The 27,271-nt window shown below is 31.9% G+C and overlaps 1 protein-coding gene and 1 long non-coding RNA gene across 4 annotated transcripts; both read left to right on the top strand.

The window, feature by feature from the left end:
• Nucleotides 1-1,213: 1,213 nt before the first annotated feature.
• Nucleotides 1,214-26,514, top strand: LOC126744982 (phosphatidylinositol 4,5-bisphosphate 5-phosphatase A-like). 2 transcript variants are annotated; one of them, XM_050452606.1, is made up of 11 exons: nt 1,214-1,613; nt 1,673-1,795; nt 1,854-2,524; nt 10,163-10,331; nt 10,387-10,557; nt 10,611-10,786; nt 10,843-11,073; nt 17,198-17,351; nt 17,612-17,746; nt 17,814-17,996; nt 18,318-26,514. In XM_050452606.1, the coding sequence occupies exons 3-11, from the start codon at nt 2,511-2,513 to the stop codon at nt 18,375-18,377; spliced, it is 1,293 nt and encodes a 430-aa protein (XP_050308563.1). In that variant the 5' UTR covers nt 1,214-1,613; nt 1,673-1,795; nt 1,854-2,510; the 3' UTR covers nt 18,378-26,514. The 2 variants fall into 2 exon arrangements, with proteins under 2 accessions (XP_050308563.1, XP_050308562.1); XM_050452605.1 differs by having other exon boundaries at nt 17,552-17,746.
• On the top strand, nt 3,363-8,189 carry LOC126744983 (uncharacterized). Of its 2 annotated transcripts, XR_007663387.1 has the most exons (4): nt 3,363-3,398; nt 3,576-3,674; nt 3,833-3,918; nt 4,033-8,189. It is a non-coding gene; the product is annotated as an uncharacterized LOC126744983 (long non-coding RNA). The 2 variants fall into 2 exon arrangements; XR_007663388.1 differs by having other exon boundaries at nt 3,833-8,189.
• Nucleotides 26,515-27,271: the final 757 nt, after the last annotated feature.

Raw genomic sequence — 27,271 nt, 5'->3', positions numbered from 1 at the left:
AAATACTCTTCCAGGCAGTTGACTCTATTTCTCTTTTTGTTGATTCTGAAATGATTGAATGCTCAATGTGAGAGGAATGAATACTTGACTGCCTGGAAGTAATTAAAATATTCTTCCAGGCAGTTGCCTCTATTTCTCTCTTTGTTCATTGTAAAATGATTTAATACTCAAGGTAAGATTAATAAATACTTGACTGCCTGGAAGTAATTAAAATACTCTTCCAGGCAGTTGACCCTATTTCTCTCTTTGTTCATTGTGAAATTATTGTTGCTCAATGTGAGATTAATCAATACCTGACTGCCTGGAAGTAATTAAAATATTCTTCCAGGCAGTTGACTTTATTTCTCTCTTTGTTCATTGTAAAATGATTTATTACTCAATATGAGATTAATGAATATTTGACTGCCTGGAAGTAATTAAATTATTCTTCCAGGCAGTTGACTCTATTTCTCTCTTTGTTCTTTGGTTCTATACGTGTCTTTCTTAACCTTCAAAAATTAATTTTATAAAATATACGTTTATCACCCAATAGAGAAAAAAAAATACAAAACAAACTTATCATGTTGACTTTATAGGGGTTATAGTATAGGTCAAATTTTGTATCTAAATAATGTAATAGCGCCAAAATTTGATTAGGCAAACATAAGTTTATATAATAATAATAATAATATATAGATTAAATACTATTTGTTTTTCAATGAATAGAAAGAATAGTTTTTCAAATATCATTTTAAACCTAAATTAAAAAAATCATAATTGAACGTGAGTAAAGTCTGTAAGTACATAAAAATTAAATAAGTGACGTTTACCTAAATAAATGAAATTTCAAATTTTCGACCACCTTTGAAACACTGATGGACGTTTTCCTTTACCTAGAAAATAGGATCTCAAATGCCTGGAAAATATCTTAAAAACTAAGTAAAGAAATTTTAGAAAAACAATGACAGACGATTCTAATATTGTACAAAAGCAATAAGAAAGTTGAACAAGAAAATCGAGAATGCTAACAAATTCCGAATAAGACATGAATAAAACTAAAAATAATGCGCGCAAGTTGACACTTTTGACCAGAATTATAGCACTTAGGTAATTAATAGGATTGACAGTTTTTCTTATTAACTCAATTACCTTGAGAAAATTTAAAATATTCCTCACACACTATTAATTACTGACTCTCCTCATCTCAACTGATGTGTGTTATCACTTATTTTAGGTGAAGCTCTAGAAGTATACGACCTCACTAAGTCCATAAAAATGTTTGCACTAAAACAACATGATGACGGTACAAAAGAAGATGAACCCCTGGACCCATGAAGAATTTAATAAAACATGTTAAACAAAAGTTTGATTTTATTATTATTGTTGCTTCACCCCGTATAACTGATTAATAATATAAAAGAGCTGATGTTGCAATCAATCACGATTGATATGACGTTGTTATTTTTAAACAGAATTCCAGAATGCTCGGATTAATGTGAACGTTGTGCGATAATTCAAGCTAGGCGTGATCCATAATTTATATTTGTTAAGTAAACTGTGAAGAATGAAGGGAGTTTCGATATTTCTTGTATGTCTCTTAGGTCTATCTATTATCAGCACCTCACAACAATCCGGTAAGCCCTTTTGAAAATCTCCATTATTAGGTATAATAAATGCTATTAATTTTTTTAAGCCATTGCTAGTCAATGTTTTGGTCAAATATGCCCCAGAGGAACCACAAACTGCAAACAACACAAGGAATCGAGCGCAGACAGGTCAAGGATTGAAATAACCGTTACCTGTTTGGATGAATTTGGTAATAGTTCACTCAAAAGTGTTGTTGCAATTATTTAACTGGTTTAAATGGGTTTCAGATGGAGAACTCAAGTCGTTTTACTACCAAGAGCCCAGCTATCTAGACCCGCACACTTATTACAAGAACACCAAATACGAAACCGTTTATGATAACTATTTACCTTAAGTTAAGAATACTGATGAATAATTAAATTGACCAATGGTTGTTAAGTGCTCATTTATTTTATAAAAGTTATACAGCAGTGTATTATTGATTATTTATCTCCCATAAGTCAATAATCATATGAAAAAAATTGCAGTTTATGAAGTGATACCTCACGATCAATTTGTATCAAAGCCTTCGAGAACATGTGTAAATTAGGCCTTTATTAATAACTCATTGCGATTTAATTTACCCAAAACCATTTAATCATAACTTTGGTCCTCACCCTTCTTTATCATTAGTAGACTGAACAAACGAATTGAAAATACCATTATTTTATTGACATGTTGACAAATGTCAACATTAGTCAGACAGCTCATATGTTTTATGTCACTGTCAAGTGATGTTAACAAACAATAATAAATAAATTATAACAGAAATTAGGAAATTGAGTTGGTTTTCCATTAAAATTGAGGCAATTAAATAACGTCAGGGTCAAGACGTCACTTGCAAGGAACCACATTAGTTAAGACTAACAAAAAACGTAAAATTTATCGGAAATCTTCAAAGGAGCATGGAAAATTTAAGGTAAATTTTAACCCAGTTTTGTGCAATTAACTGTTATTTTTTATATTGCTGTTATTATTATTATTGTAGGCTTCATTATAATACAGTTGTTAATAATTGATATTTGACCTCAATTACAATTGTATTTTTTAAGCACTACATAAGAACTTTCCAAACTTAATCATACTGCCCTGCTTAACAAAAGTGCCGTATGTGCAAAAATTAGCAAAATTAGTTTTTTTGGTATTTGGATTCTATGTGCAATTAGGTATCTTATTGCTAAGTAAAAATGCAGTATATTCCATAAGAAATTTAAAAAAACATCAATTTTATTTGCAGCATATACACAATTTACCATACATACTAAATAAAAGTGCAGTATTGGTCATGTACTAAACTAAACCGCACTAAATGATATGCATATACTACACCCTTATTAAGCAAGTATCTGTTACTGCTACCTTGTGTAGTAAAACTCCTTCAATTTATTTGAGCGTGTCAACAAATAATATTATGGTTACAATAATAAAATAAATTTATGTTTTTATGCTGGTTTTGCGCGAAATTAGATGATGGCGATGCACACTGACAAAGTTTGGCTAAACATAAACAACACATTTGTTGCATTATAAATTGGCTTGGAAGTTTGTTTTTTAATTTATTAGTGACAAAATACGCCGGTTTTGACAATGTCAAAGTGTAGCGATAAAATAATGGCACTTGTGAAGGCACAATCTAAACCAATACATCGGTTATCTATGTGTAATAAAGAAAATGTTGTTTCAAATAATTTTTTATCTATATTGGTTTCTTGTGATAATAAATATGGGGACGAGATATTAGGACCACAGGAACAAGAATTTTGCAGGACTTTCAGGAGAAAATCCACAATATGGTAAATTTTTAGTTTTAAGACTTACTTTAAGATCTGCATTTTACATAATATTTGTAAATAATACAAAAACTGTTTTTGCGAAGGTATTTGCTAGGTAATTTAAATTTCTACAACAATTAAAATTTATTGTGTTTGTCCGCAAATAATGCCAAATTTTTCAGAAAATGTTATTTTTAGATCAGATTATTAGTGATGGAAATGAGGTTCCTGTTCGTGTGTTTGCAATTCCAGAGAAACAAGATGTTCTTCAAGAACTAGTAGAAATCCCACTAGATAGTAAGTTTATTTTTAATATTAAACTCTTATGCAAAAAAAATCGCAATTATTAGGAAATTTTCATTATATTTTTTAGACAATTTAAACCTCTTTAAATTTCTGCCAAATTTTTTCTTGTAAAAAATCTTGCAAGTTTTTCAGATAATTCTATTTTTCAGATTACAATATTATTAGTAATGAAAATGATTTCCAGACCCCTCTGATCAAGATGTGCTTCAAGAACTAGCAGAAATCCCACTAGATGGTAAGTTAATTTTATAATTTTAATCTCTTGTGCAAAATGCGCGCTTTGAGGCGTTCATCTGTCTTTGCTAGATAATTTAAACTTCTTTAAATTTCTAGCAATTTTGTTTTTCAGATGATGTTATGCAGTGCATTGTAAACACAACTGTACTGGCTACAGGAAGTGATTTTCCTGATACCATCATAATAGGTAGATGCCGAAAATATTAACACTGAACAAATACACCATTTTAAAAAAATACAGAAAAAACCTACAGATATCAATCTACATAACTATGAACAAAAAAATAATACAATGCAATTAAAGAATGTTTTAACAGAGAGAGAAGTAGGCCACTATCACATTGAAGGTGATTTGGTAAATCTCTTCACGCATGGAAGCAACCTAGAAAATCAACTTGAAGTTCAGTTGAGTGCTGATCAGGGTTTAATCATAGTTTCAGCAGACAACCTTGGAGAAGGGAATGCAAACGAGTTGAGTGATGATCACCCTAAAATCCCAGTTTTGATAGAAAACGTCGTAGAAGAACAGCATGCATTGGAACCTGCTAACTTATATACTAAAGAGGGAAACTTGAGAAACAGAAAAAAATATGACCTGGCGTTGGAAACACGTAAACGTATAAAATTAAACCAGATAAGAGAAGACCATAGACCGTTGCCGTCGTGCGATCGTGATAAATGCAGAAAAAAATGCAATATTAAAATATCAGAAGTTCGACCACAAATGTAAATCGTGCAGAGCTATTTACATCTATGGTTCGACGTTCGGAAATCAATCAGCAGTTTTGGAATTTGTCTTGGTTAGAACGGCGAACATTTATTTTTAATACCTGCAAACGCTTGGCAATGAAAAGGCGACCCAAGTCTGCAGAAAGTGAGAAAAAGCAAAATACTTTTAAGTATTAAGTATTATTTCCCCGACGAAAAATTATTAACTGAGGCAGTTACTCATGAAGTCTGTAAGGTATTTTTCCTTACCACATTAGTTTATAAGAAAACTAATGATCGGGTGATAACAGAAGTTTTATCAAAAACAGAAAAAGGAAATCTTCAACCAAATCGAGACCAGCGCGGGAAATACAACAAACACAATAAATTTGAAGACGAAGACTTACTTAAACAGCGCATTGAATCGTTTAACCCCACAATCTCTCATTATCGCCGCGAGCACGCGCCGCACACTAGATACTTGATTCGTATGAATTGTATCGCCGAAAAGTGAAGAACTTACGTATATCATTTGCATCTCTAGCTCACGAGGAATGCGAAGGTTGTGAAGAATTTCAATTGCATGGCCATTTGAAGGACAATCTACAACCTGATTGTGAGCAATGTGAAATCTGGAAAAAACATATAGATAAAGCCAGTGCAGCTCGAAATCTGTATCGACAACACGCTGAACAGACGTTTGAAAATGGTACAGTTTGTTGCTCAGCAGACCTCCAGAAAGTTATCATACTGCCACGAATTGACTGTTTTAAAAAAGTTATCTTATAAAGAATATCACGAAAGTTTTGTTCCAGTTGGTAAAAAATCAAACATTAAGCCATATGCCTGCATATGGCATGAGGGCATCACCGGGCGAAATAAAGAGGATATCGTGAGTACTTTTTATGCATTCTTTGTGAAATACAGAGATTCACCACGGATTATCTTATGGCTGGACAACTGCACCAGCCAAAATAAAAATTGGTGTTTTCTAGCCTTTTTGATATATATTGTGAATTCGGATGAAATGGCCATTAATGAAATAAACATACACTACTTTGTCCCGGGCCATACATTTATGTCGGCTGATAGCTTCCACCATCAGGTGGAAGCTGCCTTGCAGAAGCAGAAAAAGACCTATGATTTTAAAGATTTTTCAGCTGCTATTCAAAGTGCGAATAAGTCAAAAGTGGAGGTAAAAGAAATGCAGTACTCGGAAAAAATACAAAAGGCAGAAAACAGATTATATCTAACAGACATTGTTAATATAAAAGCTATAAGGGGAAGTTATGAATTAAAATGTAAATCTGATTTAACGAAAGATGATTATATAACATAAGATTTTTTATGAAAAAAAATGGAATGCCTGCACCCTCTCCTTTAAAAGTACCATGTGGAGTGTCATTTAAAAAAACGAGAAAGTATTCTCAAAAATTTAAGTTCTGTTCTTCCAAAAAATAGACAAACATTTTGGAAAGAATTGGCAATAAACACTCCTCCGTAGTGGACAATATTTTCAGGCAAGGTTAAGTTTTTATTTTGTTTAGATTTAGTTTTTGTTAAAAATAATTCAAGATATTTTTACGATAAGATCCGCAAAAAGAATTTCAATTAGTTTTTTAATGCATTACTAGGCATATGTGCAGCAAGTGAAGCTAGCTTAATAAAAAAGCCGTATGTGCGCGCATAAACGGCATTTTTGCTTAGTAATGTTAATGCCTTGTTTGCTGTATATACATTTATTAGTAGAAATAATTATTTTATATTAAAACGGATTATTAGAAAGTATTCACAATAAAAAATTTGCATATAAAACATGTGTTTCATTTCCCCTAATTGTGAGCAGGGTTTTTGGTAACCATCAAATGAAAAAAAGCTCGATATCTCAAAATGGCAATTTTGCACTTACGGCACTTTCATTTAGCACGGCAGCATAGGTGACTGATTTTAAGTTAACATGTTGCAAGAAATTATTAGCCAAAGCTTTTAAAATTATAATTAGTGTTAATAATAGAGATAAAATAAACTGCATATTGTTGTATCATTAATTGTAGGCTAATAAATTACATTAAACCTTCGACATTTATAGAACAATATGCTTAATTGTAGTGGAGTAATGTACTTGGAATAAGTCATTGAGGGATATAAATAATAGTTTAGCACCCACCAGATTCAGTTTCTCAAGTGTTTTTACTCATAATTTGTCTTGGAATGATATGCTAAAGTAACTCTATAAACTTTAACATTTTAGTAGGGTACAATGTGTTTAGGTTCAAGTCAAGTCAATAAATCATTTTATCATCTAAGATTCTTATATCTTGATAAATTCAATCAATACATTTTACACAAGTTAAGAAATGACACACACAACCCACTTATGGACCCTGGAACTAATGAAAAATTTCAAGATACTGTCTTTTTTAACTGCTTGGAAAATGGCAAAAAGAGTTTTTCCAAGCCAGTATAGTCAATTCAAATAATAAGACTTTTCAACTACCTGGAAAAGATAAAAAATTTCTCATTTCCGGGTGAGCAACACAGTTTTAACAAATATCACAGTCAGGAATCAAGTGAAACCCCAATGACTTTATTCATTTGTTGCATAAATTTATAGTAAAAACCAAGGTTGGTACTTATGCTTAGGTAGTTGTAGATTTTCTGCTTCATATACTATCCAAATTTACCTTGGTGTAGATTTAAAGTCCAGAAGGTTTGTAGTTTTTACCATTCTAAAATTCAAATCTTCAACCTGTTGTAGTCTGTTCGACAAGGGTCTCTCATTGTACAACACGCCACCAAAATAACTTACAATTAGGACAGTTCAGAAGTCAGTACTTGCGGAAAATGTTCATTTTCAATTAAATGGTCAGACAATTTCATTATCTCAAAAGATGAAAGTCTTATTTGGTGTGAATGTTGACAGCTCTCTAAGATTCTAGGAATATGTTTATTTACTGTTGTGAATACTTATAGAGTAGACCTGCATTATACTGAACACACTGTCTAGTGAACTATTCTCAATAGTGAACAGACATTTTTTCCTTAATGTATTCTGTCAAGTGAACAAATTGATTCTCAAAATAGTAAACCCAATAGTTTTATTAGGTAAACAAACAAGTTAGGACAAGAAAAAGATATTAAACCATTTGTTTCTTTTCGGGCAATTAGTTTTCTTTAGTATTTGGGTGCAGTAGGTCGCGTCACGCCGCCAGAATAATTATGGCAAAAATTAGAAAGCATTTAACCCTAAGCGATAAAGCCAAAATATTAGAAGAATTAAAGAAAGGTGTCGGAGTGACCATTTTGTCTAGACAATATGGTGTTGCTAAATTCACTATATGCGCGATTCGTTACAGAAGGATAAAGGTTTTAAAACCATTCAACAGTACTTTCATAGGACCTGGAAAAGCGAAAACTTTGAGACAATCAGAGTGTCCTAGAATGGAAAAAGCTTTATATAAGTGGTTCTTAAAAACAAGGGAGAGAAATTTTCCGGTAACTGGTTTAATGATCCAAGAGAAGGCCAAGTTACTTCACAGTGAATACAAGGAATCTCCTTCTTTTAATGCGAGCAATAAAATAAACTGCATATTGTTGTAGCATTAATTGTAGGCTAATAAATTTCATTAAGTTACCTTCGACATTTATAGAACAATATGCTTAATTGTAGTCGAGTAATGTCCTTCGCATAAGTCATTAAGCGATATAAATAATAGTTTAGCACCCACCAGATTCAGTTTCTCGAGTCTTTTTACTCATCATTCGTCTTAGAATGATATGCTAAAGTAACTCTATAAACTTTAACATTTTAGTAGGGTATATTAATAAGGTGTTTGTCAAACTTACAATGTGTTTAGGTTCAAGTCAAGTCAATAAATCATTTTATTATCTAAGATTCTTATATCTTGATAAATCAATCAATACATTTTACACAAGTTAAGAAATGACACACACAACCCACTTATGGACCCTGGAACTAATGAAAAATGCCCTATATCAAGATACTGTCTTTTTTAACTGCTTGGAAAATGGCAAAAAGAGTTTTTCCAAGCCAGTATAGTCAATTCAAATAATGAGACTTTTCAACTACCTGGAAAAGATAAAAAATTTCTCAATTCCGGGTGAGCAACACAGTTTTAACAAATATCACAGTCAGGAATCAAGTGAAACCCCAATGACTTTATTCATTTGTTGCATAAATTTATAGTACAAACAAAATTTTACTCATGCTTAGGTAGTTGTAGATTTTCTGCTTCATATACTATCCAAATTTACCTTGGTGTAGATTTAAAGTCCAGAAGGTTTGTAGTTTTTACCATTCTAAAATTCAAATCTTCAACCTGTTGTAGTCTGTTCGACAAGGGTCTCTCATTGTACAACACGCCACCAAAATAACTTACAATTAGGACAGTTCAGAAGTCAGTACTGGTGGACAATGTTCATTTTCAATTAAATGGTCAGACAATTTCATTATCTGAAAAGATGAAAGTCTTCTTTGGTGTGAACGTTGACAGCTCTCTAAGATTCCAGGAATATGTTAATTATACTTTGTGTAAACAAATGTTTATTAAATTCTAAAACAAGAAAGAAGCTTTCAAAGGCTTTAGTTAGGTCAATTTTGAATTATTGCATTGTAGTATATTTTTCCAGTTTGGACCAAATCAATCACCTTCAGAGTGTGCAAGATATCTGCCGTCGCTTTGTTTTTAATCTTATATAGAATTTTTGATGTGGTGTGGTTCAAATTACCCTTATGAACACATACTTATACAGTCTTACCTATATGAACTTCATACTTCCATATAGTTTGTACAAGGACAATAGTTCAAAATATCCAGATCATTAGTTATATTACAAATTAGTACCAAGCAACCATGTTCAGATATGAAATATTATCATCACTCTCTTTGAGTGTTGTTTTACATATAATGCAAGCGCATCAAACCCATCCATAAAAGATATTTGGTGAGATTGCATTCAGAAATTTTAACTATAGATAGATAAGTACTTTTTGATCAAGTATACACCCTCCAACTATAGTCTAATTATTCTCGAGTTAGAAAGAGCCCAAAATAAAAGCTTGTTTACTTCAAGGAGTTATTAAGCAAAATCTATTTTACTTGGAGAAATACTTTTCTGCTTTATTTGAGGCTAAAATAATGAAATCTCTGAGACTAGATTCTGAAGGAAAAACTGATAGCAGTTACCCACTCTTAATATACTTAGTTTTATATTCTTTTTTTTTCCAAAAATTCATGCAAATGTGTTGCAATTAATTGCTACACCAACTGGAAGAAGGTGAGTATTATATAATTATTTTTGACCTGTTGATCAATGTCATTTATCCCTCCATTTTAGACTTAGTAGTTAATGGATAAGTAGTATCTTTTAAGCATTATTATGAAAATTAAAAAAAATGCATTTAATCAAAACAGTTTGAGTGGCTATTAACCATTTGTACATAATATACTTATTGCACCTTTACTGCCTATATTGGGTTAAACTTCCTGCACTTTCCTTTTCTTTTATTTCAGATTATATCTTGTTACTTACAATGTCGGGACAAGCAACCCAGAACAAAGACTCATGGATTTCTTATCAATAACCAACCAAAAAAATGAAAAACTTCCCGATTTCTTCTCTGTCGGTTTACAAGAAGTCAAGTCACAGCCTCAAAATATGCTAATGGACACGTTTTTTGAGGTATAACATCCCTAATTGTAATTATTCATATATGTAAATAAATGTCCTATTGAAGGACTCCTGGACAGCTGCTATTCGGGAGATATTAGATGCCAGAGGATACATAAAACTGAAATCGATCCGGTTACAGGGTTTGTTGCTCTCGGTTTTCACCCTTAAGAAGCACTTGCTAAACATTAGGGAGATTGAGTCTGAATATACAAGAACTGGATTTGCGGGCATGTGGGTAAGCAATTAAAATATCATTATATTATAGAGAGTTATTGATGGTATTTTTAGGGTAACAAAGGGGCTGTTAGTATTCGCCTTAGCATTTACGGGTGCTCATTGTGTTTTGTTAATTCCCACCTGAGTGCTCACGATAACCAACTCAAAGACAGAATAGAGGATTATAACAATATCATTAAATATCAGGAGTTTCATGTCGAGGAAACTTCGAAGATTTTTTACCATGAGTGAGCTATAGAACCGACGATTTATCGAAATGTCACGTTTATATGAATCATTTTAGCTATGTCTTTTGGATGGGTGATCTGAACTTTCGACTGTCAGAAGATTACGACAGGACCCCCGAAGAGATTGAGCGTAGCATTTTAAAAAAAGACTTAAAAACGTTGTTGGAACAGGATCAACTGAAATACGTAATGCGAAAAGGCGAAGCTTTCAGTGAATTCTCTGAGAAAGACCCGGAATTTCCACCAACGTTTAAGTTTGATGTTGGAACTAACGCATACGATTACAAGTATGTTTATAGTGGTTAAGATGTGTTTTATTAGAAATTTCAGGTTTTGGGTTTCTAGAATGTTATAACCTGAATACTAGAGGAGTTCTTGAGGATGGATTTAAGGGTAGAAACGTCATTCTGGGTTTGAAAATTTGCTTTCTAAAGCACTTTTGGTTAGGGGCAATTTTTTTGCTCATTTTTTTGGCAAATTTTCACTTTTCTTCACAATATTTTAACAAATAATTGAAATATTATTTTAAGGAAGCTAGGCCAAGAAAGAACGTTTCTTTCCTAATAATTTGATATACGAATGTTCTTTCTAACTAAAAAACTCTCTAAGTTAGAAGCAATTTTATACCCAAAAGTCTTACATGCATCAGATTTGAGTTTTTTGAAACGCTTCATTTTTCTACATTAGCGGACATTTTTGGGCATAACTTTAGAACCGCTGAAGATATTTTCATAATTTTTTCACACTTATACAGAGGAATGTCTGAAGATGGATTTAACGGTAGAAACGTCATTCTGGCCTTAAAAAGTGGCTATTTAGAGCACTTTTGGTTGGGGCAATTTTTTTGCTAATTTTTTTGGCAAATTTTCACTTTTCTTTACAATATTTTCACAAATAATTAAAATATTTTTAAAAGGGTGTTATATAAAGAAAGAACGTTTCTTTCCCAATAATTTCATATACGAACGATTTTTGTACCTCAAAAACTCTTTGAGTTAGAGGTAATTTTATCCACCAAGGTCCTAGAGCCGTTAGATTTGAGTTCTTTGAAACGCACATTGTCTCATCAAAATTTTCTTTATTAGCGGACATTTTTGTGCATAACTTTAGAACCGCTGAAGATATTTTCATAATTTTTTCACACTAATACAGAGGAATGTCTGAAGATGGATTTAAGGGTAGAAACGTCATTCTGAGTTTGAAAATTTGCTTTCTAAAGCACTTTTGGTTAGGGGCAATTTTTTTGCTCATTTTCTTTGCAAATTTTCACTTTTCTTCACAATATTTTAACAAATAATTGAAATATTATTTTAAGGAAGCTAGGCCAAGAAAGAACGTTTCTTTCCTAATAATTTGATATACGAATGTTCTTTCTAACTAAAAAACTCTCTAAGTTAGAAGCAATTTTATACCCAAAAGTCTTACATGCATCAGATTTGAGTTTTTTGAAACGCTTCATTTTTCTACATTAGCGGACATTTTTGGGCATAACTTTAGAACCGCTGAAGATATTTTCATAATTTTTTCACACTTATACAGAGGAATGTCTGAAGATGGATTTAACGGTAGAAACGTCATTCTGGCCTTAAAAAGTGGCTATTTAGAGCACTTTTGGTTGGGGCAATTTTTTTGCTAATTTTTTTGGCAAATTTTCACTTTTCTTTACAATATTTTCACAAATAATTAAAATATTTTTAAAAGGGTGTTATATAAAGAAAGAACGTTTCTTTCCCAATAATTTCATATACGAACGATTTTTGTACCTCAAAAACTCTTTGAGTTAGAGGTAATTTTATCCACCAAGGTCCTAGAGCCGTTAGATTTGAGTTCTTTGAAACGCACATTGTCTCATCAAAATTTTCTTTATTAGCGGACATTTTTGGGCATAACTTTAGAACCGCTGAAGATATTTTCATAATTTTTTCACACTTATACAGAGGAATGTCTGAAGATGGATTTAACGGTAGAAACGTCATTCTGGCCTTAAAAAGTGGCTATTTAGAGCACTTTTGGTTGGGGCAATTTTTTTGCTAATTTTTTTGGCAAATTTTCACTTTTCTTTACAATATTTTCACAAATAATTAAAATATTTTTAAAAGGGTGTTATATAAAGAAAGAACGTTTCTTTCCCAATAATTTCATATACGAACGATTTTTGTACCTCAAAAACTCTTTGAGTTAGAGGTAATTTTATCCACCAAGGTCCTAGAGCCGTTAGATTTGAGTTCTTTGAAACGCACATTGTCTCATCAAAATTTTCTTTATTAGCGGACATTTTTGTGCATAACTTTAGAACCGCTGAAGATATTTTCATAATTTTTTCACACTTATACAGAGGAATGTCTGAAGATGGATTTAAGGGTAAAAACGTCATTCTGGGTTTGAAAATTTGCTTTTTAAAGCACTTTTGGTTATGGGCAATTTTTTTGCTCATTTTCTTGGCAAATTTTCACTTTTCTTCACAATATTTTCACAAATAATTGCAATATTTTTAAAAGGGTGTTATATAAAGAAAGAACGTTTCTTTCCCAATAATTTCATATACGAACGATTTTTGTACCTCAAAAACTCTTTGAGTTAGAGGTAATTTTATCCACCAAGGTCCTAGAGCCGTTAGATTTGAGTTCTTTGAAACGCACATTGTCTCATCAAAATTTTCTTTATTAGCGGAGATTTTTGTGCATAACTTTAGAACCGCTGAAGATATTTTCATAATTTTTTCACACTAATACAGAGGAATGTCTGAAGATGGATTTAAGGGTAGAAACGTCATTCTGAGTTTGAAAATTTGCTTTCTAAAGCACTTTTGGTTAGGGGCAATTTTTTTGCTCATTTTCTTGGCAAATTTTCACTTTTCTTCACAATATTTTAACAAATAATTGAAATATTATTTTAAGGAAGCTAGGCCAAGAAAGAACGTTTCTTTCCTAATAATTTGATATACGAATGTTCTTTCTAACTAAAAAACTCTCTAAGTTAGAAGCAATTTTATACCCAAAGGTCTTACATGCATCAGATTTGAGTTTTTTGAAACGCTTCATTTTTCTACATTAGCGGACATTTTTGGGCATAACTTTAGAACCGCTGAAGATATTTTCATAATTTTTTCACACTAATACAGAGGAATGTTTGAAGATCGATTAAAGGGTAGAAACGTCACTCTGGGTTTAAAAAATTGCTTTTTAGAGCACTTTTGGTTAGGACAAGTTTTTTCGCTAATTTTCTTGGTTAATTTTCACTTTTCTTCACAATATTTTCACAAATAATTGAAATATTATTTTAAGGAAGCTAGGCCAAGAAAGAACGTTTCTTTCCTAATAATTTGATATACGAATGTTCTTTCTAACTAAAAAACTCTCTAAGTTAGAAGCAATTTTATACCCAAAGGTCTTACATGCATCAGATTTGAGTTTTTTGAAACGCTTCATTTTTCTACATTAGCGGACATTTTTGGGCATAACTTTAGAACCGCTGAAGATATTTTCATAATTTTTTCACACTTATACAGAGGAATGTCTGAAGATGGATTTAACGGTAGAAACGTCATTCTGGCCTTAAAAAGTGGCTATTTAGAGCACTTTTGGTTGGGGCAATTTTTTTGCTAATTTTTTTGGCAAATTTTCACTTTTCTTTACAATATTTTCACAAATAATTAAAATATTTTTAAAAGGGTGTTATATAAAGAAAGAACGTTTCTTTCCCAATAATTTCATATACGAACGATTTTTGTACCTCAAAAACTCTTTGAGTTAGAGGTAATTTTATCCACCAAGGTCCTAGAGCCGTTAGATTTGAGTTCTTTGAAACGCACATTGTCTCATCAAAATTTTCTTTATTAGCGGACATTTTTGTGCATAACTTTAGAACCGCTGAAGATATTTTCATAATTTTTTCACACTTATACAGAGGAATGTCTGAAGATGGATTTAAGGGTAAAAACGTCATTCTGGGTTTGAAAATTTGCTTTTTAAAGCACTTTTGGTTATGGGCAATTTTTTTGCTCATTTTCTTGGCAAATTTTCACTTTTCTTCACAATATTTTCACAAATAATTGCAATATTTTTAAAAGGGTGTTATATAAAGAAAGAACGTTTCTTTCCCAATAATTTCATATACGAACGATTTTTGTACCTCAAAAACTCTTTGAGTTAGAGGTAATTTTATCCACCAAGGTCCTAGAGCCGTTAGATTTGAGTTCTTTGAAACGCACATTGTCTCATCAAAATTTTCTTTATTAGCGGAGATTTTTGTGCATAACTTTAGAACCGCTGAAGATATTTTCATAATTTTTTCACACTAATACAGAGGAATGTCTGAAGATGGATTTAAGGGTAGAAACGTCATTCTGAGTTTGAAAATTTGCTTTCTAAAGCACTTTTGGTTAGGGGCAATTTTTTTGCTCATTTTCTTGGCAAATTTTCACTTTTCTTCACAATATTTTAACAAATAATTGAAATATTATTTTAAGGAAGCTAGGCCAAGAAAGAACGTTTCTTTCCTAATAATTTGATATACGAATGTTCTTTCTAACTAAAAAACTCTCTAAGTTAGAAGCAATTTTATACCCAAAGGTCTTACATGCATCAGATTTGAGTTTTTTGAAACGCTTCATTTTTCTACATTAGCGGACATTTTTGGGCATAACTTTAGAACCGCTGAAGATATTTTCATAATTTTTTCACACTAATACAGAGGAATGTTTGAAGATCGATTAAAGGGTAGAAACGTCACTCTGGGTTTAAAAAATTGCTTTTTAGAGCACTTTTGGTTAGGACAAGTTTTTTCGCTAATTTTCTTGGTTAATTTTCACTTTTCTTCACAATATTTTCACAAATAATTGAAATATTATTTTAAGGAAGCTAGGCCAAGAAAGAACGTTTCTTTCCTAATAATTTGATATACGAATGTTCTTTCTAACTAAAAAACTCTCTAAGTTAGAAGCAATTTTATACCCAAAGGTCTTACATGCATCAGATTTGAGTTTTTTGAAACGCTTCATTTTTCTACATTAGCGGACATTTTTGGGCATAACTTTAGAACCGCTGAAGATATTTTCATAATTTTTTCACACTAATACAGAGGAATGTTTGAAGATGGATTTAAGGGTAGAAACGTCACTCTGGGTTTAAAAAATTGCTTTTTAGAGCACTTTTGGTTAGGACAAGTTTTTTCGCTAATTTTCTTGGTTAATTTTCACTTTTCTTCACAATATTTTCACAAATAATTAAAATATTTTTAAAAGGGTGTTATATAAAGGAAGAACGTTTCTTTCCCAATAATTTCATATACGAACGATTTTTGTACCTCAAAAACTCTTTGAGTTAGAGGTAATTTTATCCACCAAGGTCCTAGAGCCGTTAGATTTGAGTTCTTTGAAACGCACATTGTGTCATCAAAATTTTCTTTATTAGCGGACATTTTTGTGCATAACTTTAGAACCGCTGAAGATATTTTCATAATTTTTTTACACTAATACAGAGGAATGTCTGAAGATGGATTTACGAGTAGAAACGTCATTCTGGGTTTGAAAATTTGCTTTCTAAAGCACTTTTGGTTAGGGGCAATTTTTTTGCTCATTTTTTTGGCAAATTTTCACTTTTCTTCACAATATTTTAACAAATAATTGAAATATTATTTTAAGGAAGCTAGGCCAAGAAAGAACGTTTCTTTCCTAATAATTTGATATACGAATGTTCTTTCTAACTAAAAAACTCTCTAAGTTAGAAGCAATTTTATACCCAAAGGTCTTACATGCATCAGATTTGAGTTTTTTGAAACGCTTCATTTTTCTACATTAGCGGACATTTTTGGGCATAACTTTAGAACCGCTGAAGATATTTTCATAATTTTTTCACACTTATACAGAGGAATGTCTGAAGATCGATTTAACGGTAGAAACGTCATTTTGGCCTTAAAAAGTGGCTATTTAGAGCACTTTTGGTTGGGGCAATTTTTTTGCTAATTTTTTTGGCAAATTTTCACTTTTCTTTACAATATTTTCACAAATAATTGAAATATTTTTAAAAGGGTATTATATAAAGAAAGAACGTTTCTTTCCCAATAATTTCATATACGAACGTTTTTTGCACCTCAAAAACTCTGTGAGTTAGAGGCAATTTTATACCCAAAGGTCCTAGAGCCGTCAGATTTGAGGTGTTTGAAACGCATATTGCAACATTTATTTATTTAAATCTATTAACTTCCTGTTTTTCTTGCAATTGTTTATTGTTCAAAATTGCCATAAGGATAAATGTAATATAAACTACAATAAAAGCAAACAAACTTTACACACCAAAAACCTATAATATACATTTTAATACCCAATTTAGTGTCTGATAAATTATAATCATTGACCACATAGAGGCGAATTTAGAGCACAATTTAAAATATAGTTAATTTCTTTTTATATAGGAGAAGACCCGCATGGTGCGACAGGATTTTATACTGTGTTAATTCCAATAACTATGAGAATGTCACTCTAAAGGTAGAACAACTTTCATATAAGTCTCATCCGTCCTATGTATTAAGTGATCACAAGCCAGTCAGCGCAGAATTTGTTATTAAGGTACGAAATGTTGATTATTTAAATACGATATGGTATTCAATGGATCCTACATTACTGCTTTGCTTTTTTTCCTAGTGCTCCTATTTTTTTTTTAATAAAAACCGCCGTACGTATTAACAATTTCATTGCTTTCTATGTATAATAAATACCATAACCAATGATTGAACCTCTGTAACAATGTGAGAAATGAAATTGTTTAGATACCACATCCAGGTCTTAGAAGGACAACGCTGATGTCTAATGAAACCGTTTCCGATCAGGTGTTTTCAGATTACTCGGAGCAGGTGGTGCAATTCGACAAGATCACCAGTTGGGAAGAGGGCGAGATTAACAAGGCTTGCTATAGGATCACTAAAGAAATCCCGACGAAAAATGATTGGATCGGGCTATTCAAGGTTATCAATCCAAATAAGGGAGAGCTAGAAACGCGGTTACGATAACAAGATTCTCTTTATTTTACAGGAAAATTTTGCCTCTTTAGACGAGTACGTCGCGTACCAATATATTAACGAATGCTCGGTGGCTTTGGATGCGGGTCCTCCGACCATGGACAGACCTCAGAGGTGTGAACTTATGCTTCCGAACATCTGGAGTAGGTGCCGGGGGAATTATTGTCTAGTATATTTTAGTCAATGTGAAGATAAGGTAAACTATATATTTTTTTTTTGCATTTTAGATAACATTCCTGCTTTTTTGTGATGAAAATCTTGTTGTCGTTATTCACATAAAAATCGAACATTTTTACCCTTTTTGTATCTTTAAATTAGTTGAGTTTATCGACAGCACAAAAAAAAGTCAATGGGACTTAAATCGGGTGATCTTGCCGGCCCATGTACACTAATGAGCTGTACAGCAAAAGTGGTTTTTAAAAAACTTGAAAAATAAAACGATAATTTTAAACAAATATAGCCTAAGCACCTGGAAAACTATTTTATACGATCACTCAAGAACGCTTTCATGTTTTAGGTGGTAAGCGTCTTGGGCATCAGCGACCCATTTCCCATAGTAAAAACGCAGAGCGACTGACTAAGCTCCTCAACTATAATGCGACGTTAATTTATTGTGATTAAATTGATAGTTGGCTCACAGTGTTGTCCAGTACAAATATAGCTAACGTTTTAGTATATTTTAGAGCGGTTGCGTCTTTAGTTACTCTTAATAAATCCAGATTATATTTATCTGATTCAATGAGGATTTTGAGTTCTTTCAGGTAGTTGGAGTGATTTTTGTGTTTCTTGCAGGCAACTAAAGTCTTGTTGAGCATTGCCTTAAGGTTCCTTAAATTTGATTAAGCTAGTTGATTTGATTCTTTGAATTCCTGGAAGGTACCCAAGCAACACATCATATATGATTATTAATTTTTTAGTAAATTTTTGGTTTTATAACTCAAAAATACAAATTTGCTCAAAACTAAACAAGGATTTAGGAAAATTTATTTTAGAAAAATGCAGTGGTGTAGTTACACCACCCTATTTAAACCCAATACAATTATTACAAATTGTACATCAATTTTAATGCATTCTAAGACGTATTTTAGGCAGTTGGAGTAATTTTCGGCAATTTTATCAACTGCCTGAAAAAAAAGATAATTTTTATTAATAACTATATTTTTTTTTTTTAATTTGTAACTACTATTTTTATAAATATAATTTATATTAGGTTTTTGTAAAGGTTCTGAAAAACAGTGATTTTGCAGAAGAATTTCTTACTGGTAAGCTGTGTGGGGTGGGTGGGGGGTTAAGGGTAGTTTTAATGAAAAGTCGTTTTTTTGCTTTTTATTGACAATAAAAAAATTGGTAACTTTTGTATCTACACTTTTCTTACGTAACCTCAAAGTTTTCGAGTAAAATGTGAAAAACCCCGTTTTTTGTTTATAAGGTTTTAAACTAGTTTCCTATAATTAAATTCTTCAACGTATATCACGCGAAACGGACACATCGGTTTATGCATGTTTAGTTGCATACCTACCTATTTCTAATGCTTACTGTATAATTAGTTGACCGTATAACACGTGGTGGTGTTAGTATCGGTGCGCCGGCGTTATCGTTTGGTATTAGTACACTCAGTGAAATATTTGTGGCAAGCAAAGTAAATATTTACCTGTTTTAAGAATTTATTTAGACTGGCTATTTTTGAAGATATCCGAAAGATTTTTGTGTTGGTTGTTTGCTTACTAGGTCTAGTTTCACCCAGGTATGTTGATCTCATTTATATTTTAAACCATAAAAGTAAAAATACGGGTTCACTTTAAAATAAATAAATCCATGAATTGGACACCAACGATATCCATGAAATCCGATTCATGGGAACCGGAGTGTCCGATTCAAGGAAACAAGGAATACAGTTCTGGGTAAAATAGTTGACCGATTTTTTTCTTTTAGGCTTGGCTTATTATGTCAAAGCAAACAAGAAAGACTGACGAAGAAATTCGTGAAGCTGTAGATGCAGTTGTAAACCAAGATTTGTCGATTCGGAGTGCAGCTAAAAACTTCGGCATTTCAAAGTCTTTATTAGCTGTACTTGTAAAAAAAGCGAAAAGTGCGCCTGGCAATGAATTTGTTTACAACCGCAATATTGGAAACAGAAAAACTTTTTCGGCAGAACAGGAACAATTATTAGTTTCTTACCTTAAAAAAATCAAAATGTGTCATGGCTTAACTACCACGCAAACAAGAGAACTTGCATACCAGTTTGCATTGGCGAACAACATAATTATCTATTCCACCACAATGGAAAAAAAATTCTAATGCTGGAATTCACTGGCTTCATGGGTTTATGAAATGCAATAAGGATTTGTCGCTCCGTCAGCCAGAAAATACGTCTTTAAGCAGAGCATCTAGTTTTAATAAATCAAACGTAGGCACCTTTTTTTCCGAATTAGAAAGGTTGTATAAGAAAGATGGGTTTTCAGCTAACATGATTTGTAACCTGGATGAAACCGGTTGTATGACAGTTACAAAATCACCAAAAGTTATAGCAGTTAGAGGTTCCAAACAGGTTAGTTAAATTGCATCTGCCGAAAGAGGAACGCTTATCACCACACTTTTTTTTATAAATGCTGCCGGCAGATCACTGTCACCTGTATTCGTGTTTTCTTAGGTTTATTTTAAGGACATTATGCTTAAAGATGCACCGACAGGGTCTAAAGGGTTTGCAAATCCATCTGGGTGGATTACAGAAGAAATATTTGTAGAGTCTCTAAAGCATTTTGTTAACCATGTTAAACCCACTAGTGAAGATAAAGCTTTGATTATTATGGATAACCACATTACTCATGTGAATATACAAGTAATTAATTTTGCAAGGGAAAATAATATAATCATTTTAACACTCCCTCCCCACCGCAGTCACCATATGCAACCACTTGATGTGACAGTTTACGGCCCTTTTAAGGCAAGGTACAAAGTGGCATTAAGTAATTGGCTTGTCTCAAATCCTGGCAAAACCGTTAGTCTATGCGAAGTTGCAGGATTTGTTAATGTTGCATATAGTGAATCTTTCAATAAACAATATTTGTAAGAGCTTTCTGAAAACAGGAATATATCCATTTAATTCATCAATATTTACTGAAGACGACTTTCTGGCATTCCAAATTTTGATGTGGTATTATGTTTAGGAGACTTTAATATTAATTTTTTTGATTTTAATAATGTTGTCCTTAACTGTTTTGACTCATATAATCTTGTTCAGATACTTAACGAACCAACTCGGATAACTCAAAATTCAAGCAAGCTTATAGATCCAATTTTTATCAGTGATACCACATTAGTTGCATCCTCTGGTACACTCTCTGCCGATACAATCTCTGATCACAGACTCGTTTTTGTTGACTTAAAACTAAAATCTAATAAACCTTTATCAAAACTTGTTACGTATCGTTGTTTTAAAGGTTTTGTTTTAAATGATTTTTTGTCCGATCTCTACAATTTGCCTTGGATGGACATTGTTTATGAGAACGATATAGACAAAAAATTACTTCTTTTTACTAATTTTTTAAACAGACTTTTTGATATTCATGCTCCCTTTAAAGAATCTAGAGTGACAAAACCTCATGCTCCGTGGCTAACAGAAAATTTGAAGGCTGTCATGAAGGAGCGAGATAAAGCCTTACAAAAATTTAAGCGTACTAAAGAACCTCAAGATTGGGACCGGTACAAAGAACTACGTAATTTTACAGTTTCTGTACTGAGATCCGAAAAAAAGGCCTATCTCAATTTTATTTCTAGACAAAAAAACATAAAAAAAACATGGTCAGCACTAAGATCGTTAAATGTCCTAAGCTCAAGTGATAGCAAGTTATCACCTAATTTAACAGATCCAAACTTAATAAACCAGCATTTTTCTCAATTTTTTAACAATAGATCTAACGACTGTGATGAAACTATAGAATTTTACGAAAACAACAAATTCAGCGCATCGAAAAAATTTAAGCTTTCCATGTGTTCTATAGAAGATGTTCATAAAATTATTCAAAACATGAAAACTACTGCTTGTGGCACAGATAAAATCACATCATCTATGTTAAAATATTGCAGTCCATTTATTGATCCTTACATAACTAATATTATTAACAGTTGCATAGAACAAAATTATTTTCCTCAAAGTTGGAAAACTGCAATAGGAATACCTTTACCAAAATCAAAAAAGCCAGAGACCTTCAATGACTTACGCATTATAGCAATTTTACCTGCCATTTCGAAAATATTGGAGAAAATTTTATACAGCCAGATGTACTCATATTTAAATGATAATGGTATGATCTCAGAATTGCAAAACGGGTTTCGTAAGGGGTATTCCACATCCTCCGCCTTGGCTGTGGTAACTGATGATATAATTGAGGCACTGCATCATGGACTTGAAAGTATTCTTATACTATTAGATTACTCCAAGGCATTTGACACTATAAATCATCGACTCTTGTTGGCAAAGCTAAGATATTACGGTTTCGACGTCGACTCACTGTCACTCATCGCATCATACTTCTCTAACAGATCACAAAAAGTGTTTGTTAATGGTGTGTACTCGGAGTCTAGTGCCATACTATCAGGAGTACCTGATGGCTCTATCCTTGGCCCCCTTTTCTTTATTATTTACACTTCTGAACTTATAAGCTCTCTTCATGTCGGAAAGATACAAGCTTTTGCTGACGATACCCAGTTGTACTATCACTTCTCTTCAAAAGACTTTGTTACTTGTAACGAAACTATCAATCATGAACTAAACAACCTAAAAGATCTCTCTAAAAAACATGGCCTTCAACTAAATCCATCTAAATCAAAACTTATGCTGTTTGGCAAAAGAAATCAAAACGAATATTTAAAAAATAATATTAAAATCAAAATAGATGACCAAATATTACCATTTTGTAATTCTGCTCGTAATCTAGGTGTTATACTTGATTGTCAGCTTAATTTCTCCGATCATATTAAGTTACTTCTACAAAGGTCATTTACATCGCTTAAGCAACTATATTCCAATAGAAACCTTTTAGGTACCAAGTTAATGGCAATGTTATATGAAACTCTTGTACTTTCTCACTTTAACTATGCTGATTTTATTTATGGCCCTTGTCTTCGTCAAGCGGAACAATATCGTATTCAAAAGGTGCAGAATACATGTATTCGTCTAATTTTTAATTTAAGAAAGTCAGATCACGTATCACATAAAATTAATGAGTTGAACTGGTTAAATATGTCAAATCGTAGAACTCAACATTTGGGTCTTTTTATGCATGGTTTAATTACTAATTCAAAATTCATATCTAAATCTCTAAAAAATAAATTTAAAACCAATTTGAGCGTCCATGATATAAATACCAGAAATAAATATAAATATATTATTCCTCGACATAATACAAGAGCATACAAGAAGTCTTTTACTTATAATGCGATTAAAACATGTAATTCCTTGCCAAACAATGATTTACTACTTTATAATTTTACTAAGTTTAAGTCAGGATTTAGGTTGTATTTGTTTAGAGAACAGTTGAGCTCCTATTTTTTAACTCACTAGTATGGTGTGCTCCAGAGGTAACATGATGGTTGTTTACGATTGCATACAGAGGTATTTGTTTGTGTACAGTCTTGTTTTGGTGCAGGTTGTGAGTTTTATATCTCCTCCGTGTTGGGTATAAGTATTTTTTTGGTGTGAACAATTGTTTCTTTATAATGTTTCATCTTTATATTATTTTTCTTATTATTATTATGTATGATTACCGAAATTTATTTATTATTTATTAGGGTTAAGTTTGAGTAGCCTTAGGCTAGACTTCGCCTTTTTTTTCCATTTGTAATATTTGTCAACCTAATGTTTTTTTTTTGAATAAAAGACGATTATTATTATTATTATTATTATTATTATCTGTAACCGACAGGCAAAATCCTTGCAACAAAGAAATTCAAGAAGTCCAATAATTTATCTGAAGTTGGAGGATTGAACATAGTTTCTCAGTCAACTTCTAACTTGAACACTTCAAATTCCTGTGGGCAGACCGCCAAGTTTAACAGCACCTGTTTGGAATTTATCCCCTCAACTAGCTCTGACCATTCTAGACCTTGCCGTTCTAAAATTGTGGAGAACTTAAATCGATCAATTACATTACAAGGTCGAGCTGAACTAAATCTAATTTCACCTGAAGTTCTTAGACCCTATCCAAAAGCAATGCCTCGGAAATCAGTCCGAAGTAAAAAAAAGGAAAAAGTGCTGTTATAACTGACACTCCCGAAAAAGATGAACTTATGAGAGCATTTGAGGAAAAGGCGAAGAAACGAAAAACAAATATAGGCTCTCAAAAAGCAAAAGTATCAGCAAAGAAAACCAAAAGTTGATAATGATTATGATTCTGATACTGATATATCCTCGGAAATATCACTACACGATGAGTCTCCGATACCTGCTAACCTAGAAGAATTGTGTGAAGAAATGGTGGAAAAGAATAAAGATGATTCATGTGATCGAGAAGAAGAAAGGGAAAATTCGGTTTGTCCAATCTGTCAAGGTGAATATCAAAACAGCAAAGAGGAATGGCTCCAGTGCAAACTTTGCACGAAATGGGCTCACAATTCTCGTGGAGTTCTGGGGAAGTTACATTTTTTCTGTTACAAATGTTTTTAAATTTTTATACTGTATTGTAATCAGTTAATTATGAAAACCGTATAAAAATCGTCTAGTGTTTATTTCATGGGAACAACCGTCCGTTTCATAGAAACCTGTTCATGAACGGACACTTGGTAAACAATAAAAAAAATAAAATTTAAACATCTTATCTTTTTATAACTTTTAAGTGTAGAAATATAAAGCCTGATTTTCTGACAAGTGTTGATATAAATATTTCAATTCCTAAATGAATCGTTTAGCCGCTAGAGCCATTCCAATAAAAATGTCCAGTTCAAGGGAACTCTCCCCTACACCCGGTGTAAACTAAAAATAGACGTTTTAAGTGTTAAAGTTTTAAGTGTTAAGTGTGTGACTATTAAGTGTTGTTATCAATTCCAAAAAATAGTCTATATCGTTTGTATCTTTTCTCAAAGAGACGTCTGACGATGCCTAGTATGGGAGAAACACGTGTAATCCTTAGAATTTAATTTAATAAATTTGCGAGCTGTAATTTACAATTTATTTCATTACTATATATTATTTATGTGTTGCTTGGGTCAAAAATTGCTCCAATTGTCTGAAACAACTTTAACTTTAATTTCCCTAATAAAATCATCGAACTGAATTCAACTGCCTGGACGAAAACATTTATAGTTGTAATTCAAATCCAAATAACTTATTTGCCCATAAAAAGGAAAGCAATTCTAACTAAAAGCTAATTGCAGAAGAATCACATAGTTTTCTTTAGAAAAAAAGGATAGTATCGCGATTAGGTATGCCAGGAGTGATACAACCCTACTATTACCACTTATACTTGGAAAATGTGAACCACGACTTCTGGAAAGAATGCTCGAAAATGCCAGAAAAATAATTTCAATTTTCTCCAGAAGAAATTTCATTGTTTGCCCCAAACATTATTGAAAAGAAAAATCATGTTTGGTCATTTGAATATTCACAAAATGTACTGGAATCTATCAAATGATTCCATTATTTGATCCAAAAAGGATTTTATCATTCTTGCAAGCAGTTGAGTTCTATCCTGATTTTATGCAGAGATTCAAAGTCAAATTTTAAGAGAGAGAGTTCTTTCAGGTCAGGTTGCCAAAGGCGCTACTATACTCTTTAATTTACCATTTTGTATATTATGATAGGTAACCAATAGTTCAATCTATTTGCAACACTAATTAGTGTATTTTGGTGAGTCTAATATAATCTACAACTTTTTGTGGCCTTGATCGAAGAAATTAGTGCTTACCATAGTTATTTTTAAACATTCTTCGACGGTATGCCTTTAACATTATTGAGAGAACAATTGTATTTTGTAATAAGCGTATTAGATATTAGTGTCAATTACAATTGACTAAGCACAGCTAATAATTGGCTTTAAGTAATTTTTGTAGTGGCAATAGTACCTTAGAAAAATTATTTTAATTGTCTAGTTAATAGTATGGAATCCTGCGTTTAACATATGCAAACTTTAGTTTATAATAGTTTTTTTATTCAAATCCTACACTTTTAATGCCAAGCTACTAATCATACTGCAGGTAATGGAAATACTTGTGAAAATATTGATATTATAGTAAGATATAAGAAATTGTCTTGTTTTGCATTTGTTGTATTTTACTTTATTAAGTAGCTTTTTTGTCCTCTTAAAAAAACAATTTTAAATTATACAAATGACCTAATTCCTTATATACTGACGTGTATATATGTTAATTTACCTTCGGTTTAGTCAGTTCAATAATGTTCATTCCAGGCATATGTATATTTGTATTTTTCACATTTAAAATGTACGTCCAGTTTGTTATTTTGTATTAGTGTTTTTTATTGTTGTTATATTTTTTTATAGTGTGTCACCGATTATAAGGTTTCTAAATGGTCCGTACAACGCTTTAATGGTATATTTACAAAAAATCGATTTCGCCTTAACCTATGTATAAAAGTAAAGTTGAAAATTCGTGAATTTAATTGAACAAAAGTAATTATAAGTGTGACTTATTTTCAAATGTACTGATAAAGCATTGTGCAGACCATGTCCTAATAAATTTATTATTATTACAAGCTCTAAGGGTAGTTTTATTATAACAGACGTGCAAAAATTGTCTGGTATTCTGATGGTGGAAATCCACTGTGAAATTGACTATATTCGCTAAGAAGTTCTTTGGTGTATAACGTAATAGTAATTTGATTTTTATTGTCCTTCTTTGCAATTGAAGTATTGCCCTGTAATTTGAACAATTTACAACAAAGAGTTTTTTATAGAAGTCCCATAAGATGAAATTGGGCAAAATTAAAGTGTAGATAAACTATAAGATTTCTGTTTTTCAAGAAGGTCGCATATTGAGCCTAATGAATAAAATTGCAGCAATTGCTTTTCCTTATAAAATCTAAATATTTGCTTGAAAAGCAATCAATAAAACCTGAAGTAATTGCTTTTGTCTCCAGCAATTGCATTTAAATTAAAAAGGTCAGAAAATGAATCACTTGCTGAAAATGTTATGAATAAATTAAGGAATTGCTTTTTGTAGTGAAGCAATTGCTTAAAAAAAATTAAGGTAGGTCAACCGCAGCATCATTTTGTTTGATAACAGTAAATTCGTTCATTTGTGGCTACAAACCTAAGTTTAGTGTGTCGGCGTCGGTTAACATGGCTGAATATATGACTGTGCGTAAAACTAAAATATACAGTGTACGTAAAAATTGCAGAGACGATGATTTTAGAAAGTTATACCGATTTGACCGTGAAAATGTTGGCTGGTTAGCAAATTACTTCTTAAATAGTACCGGTGAAAGACGAGGAGCTGCATTATCACCTCAAACTAAGA

The sequence above is a fragment of the Anthonomus grandis genome, chromosome 15 (assembly GCF_022605725.1).
Source record: "Anthonomus grandis grandis chromosome 15, icAntGran1.3, whole genome shotgun sequence".
In the NCBI taxonomy this organism is placed as follows: domain Eukaryota; kingdom Metazoa; phylum Arthropoda; class Insecta; order Coleoptera; family Curculionidae; genus Anthonomus; species Anthonomus grandis.
This window is presented reverse-complemented; position numbering and strand designations above follow the sequence as displayed.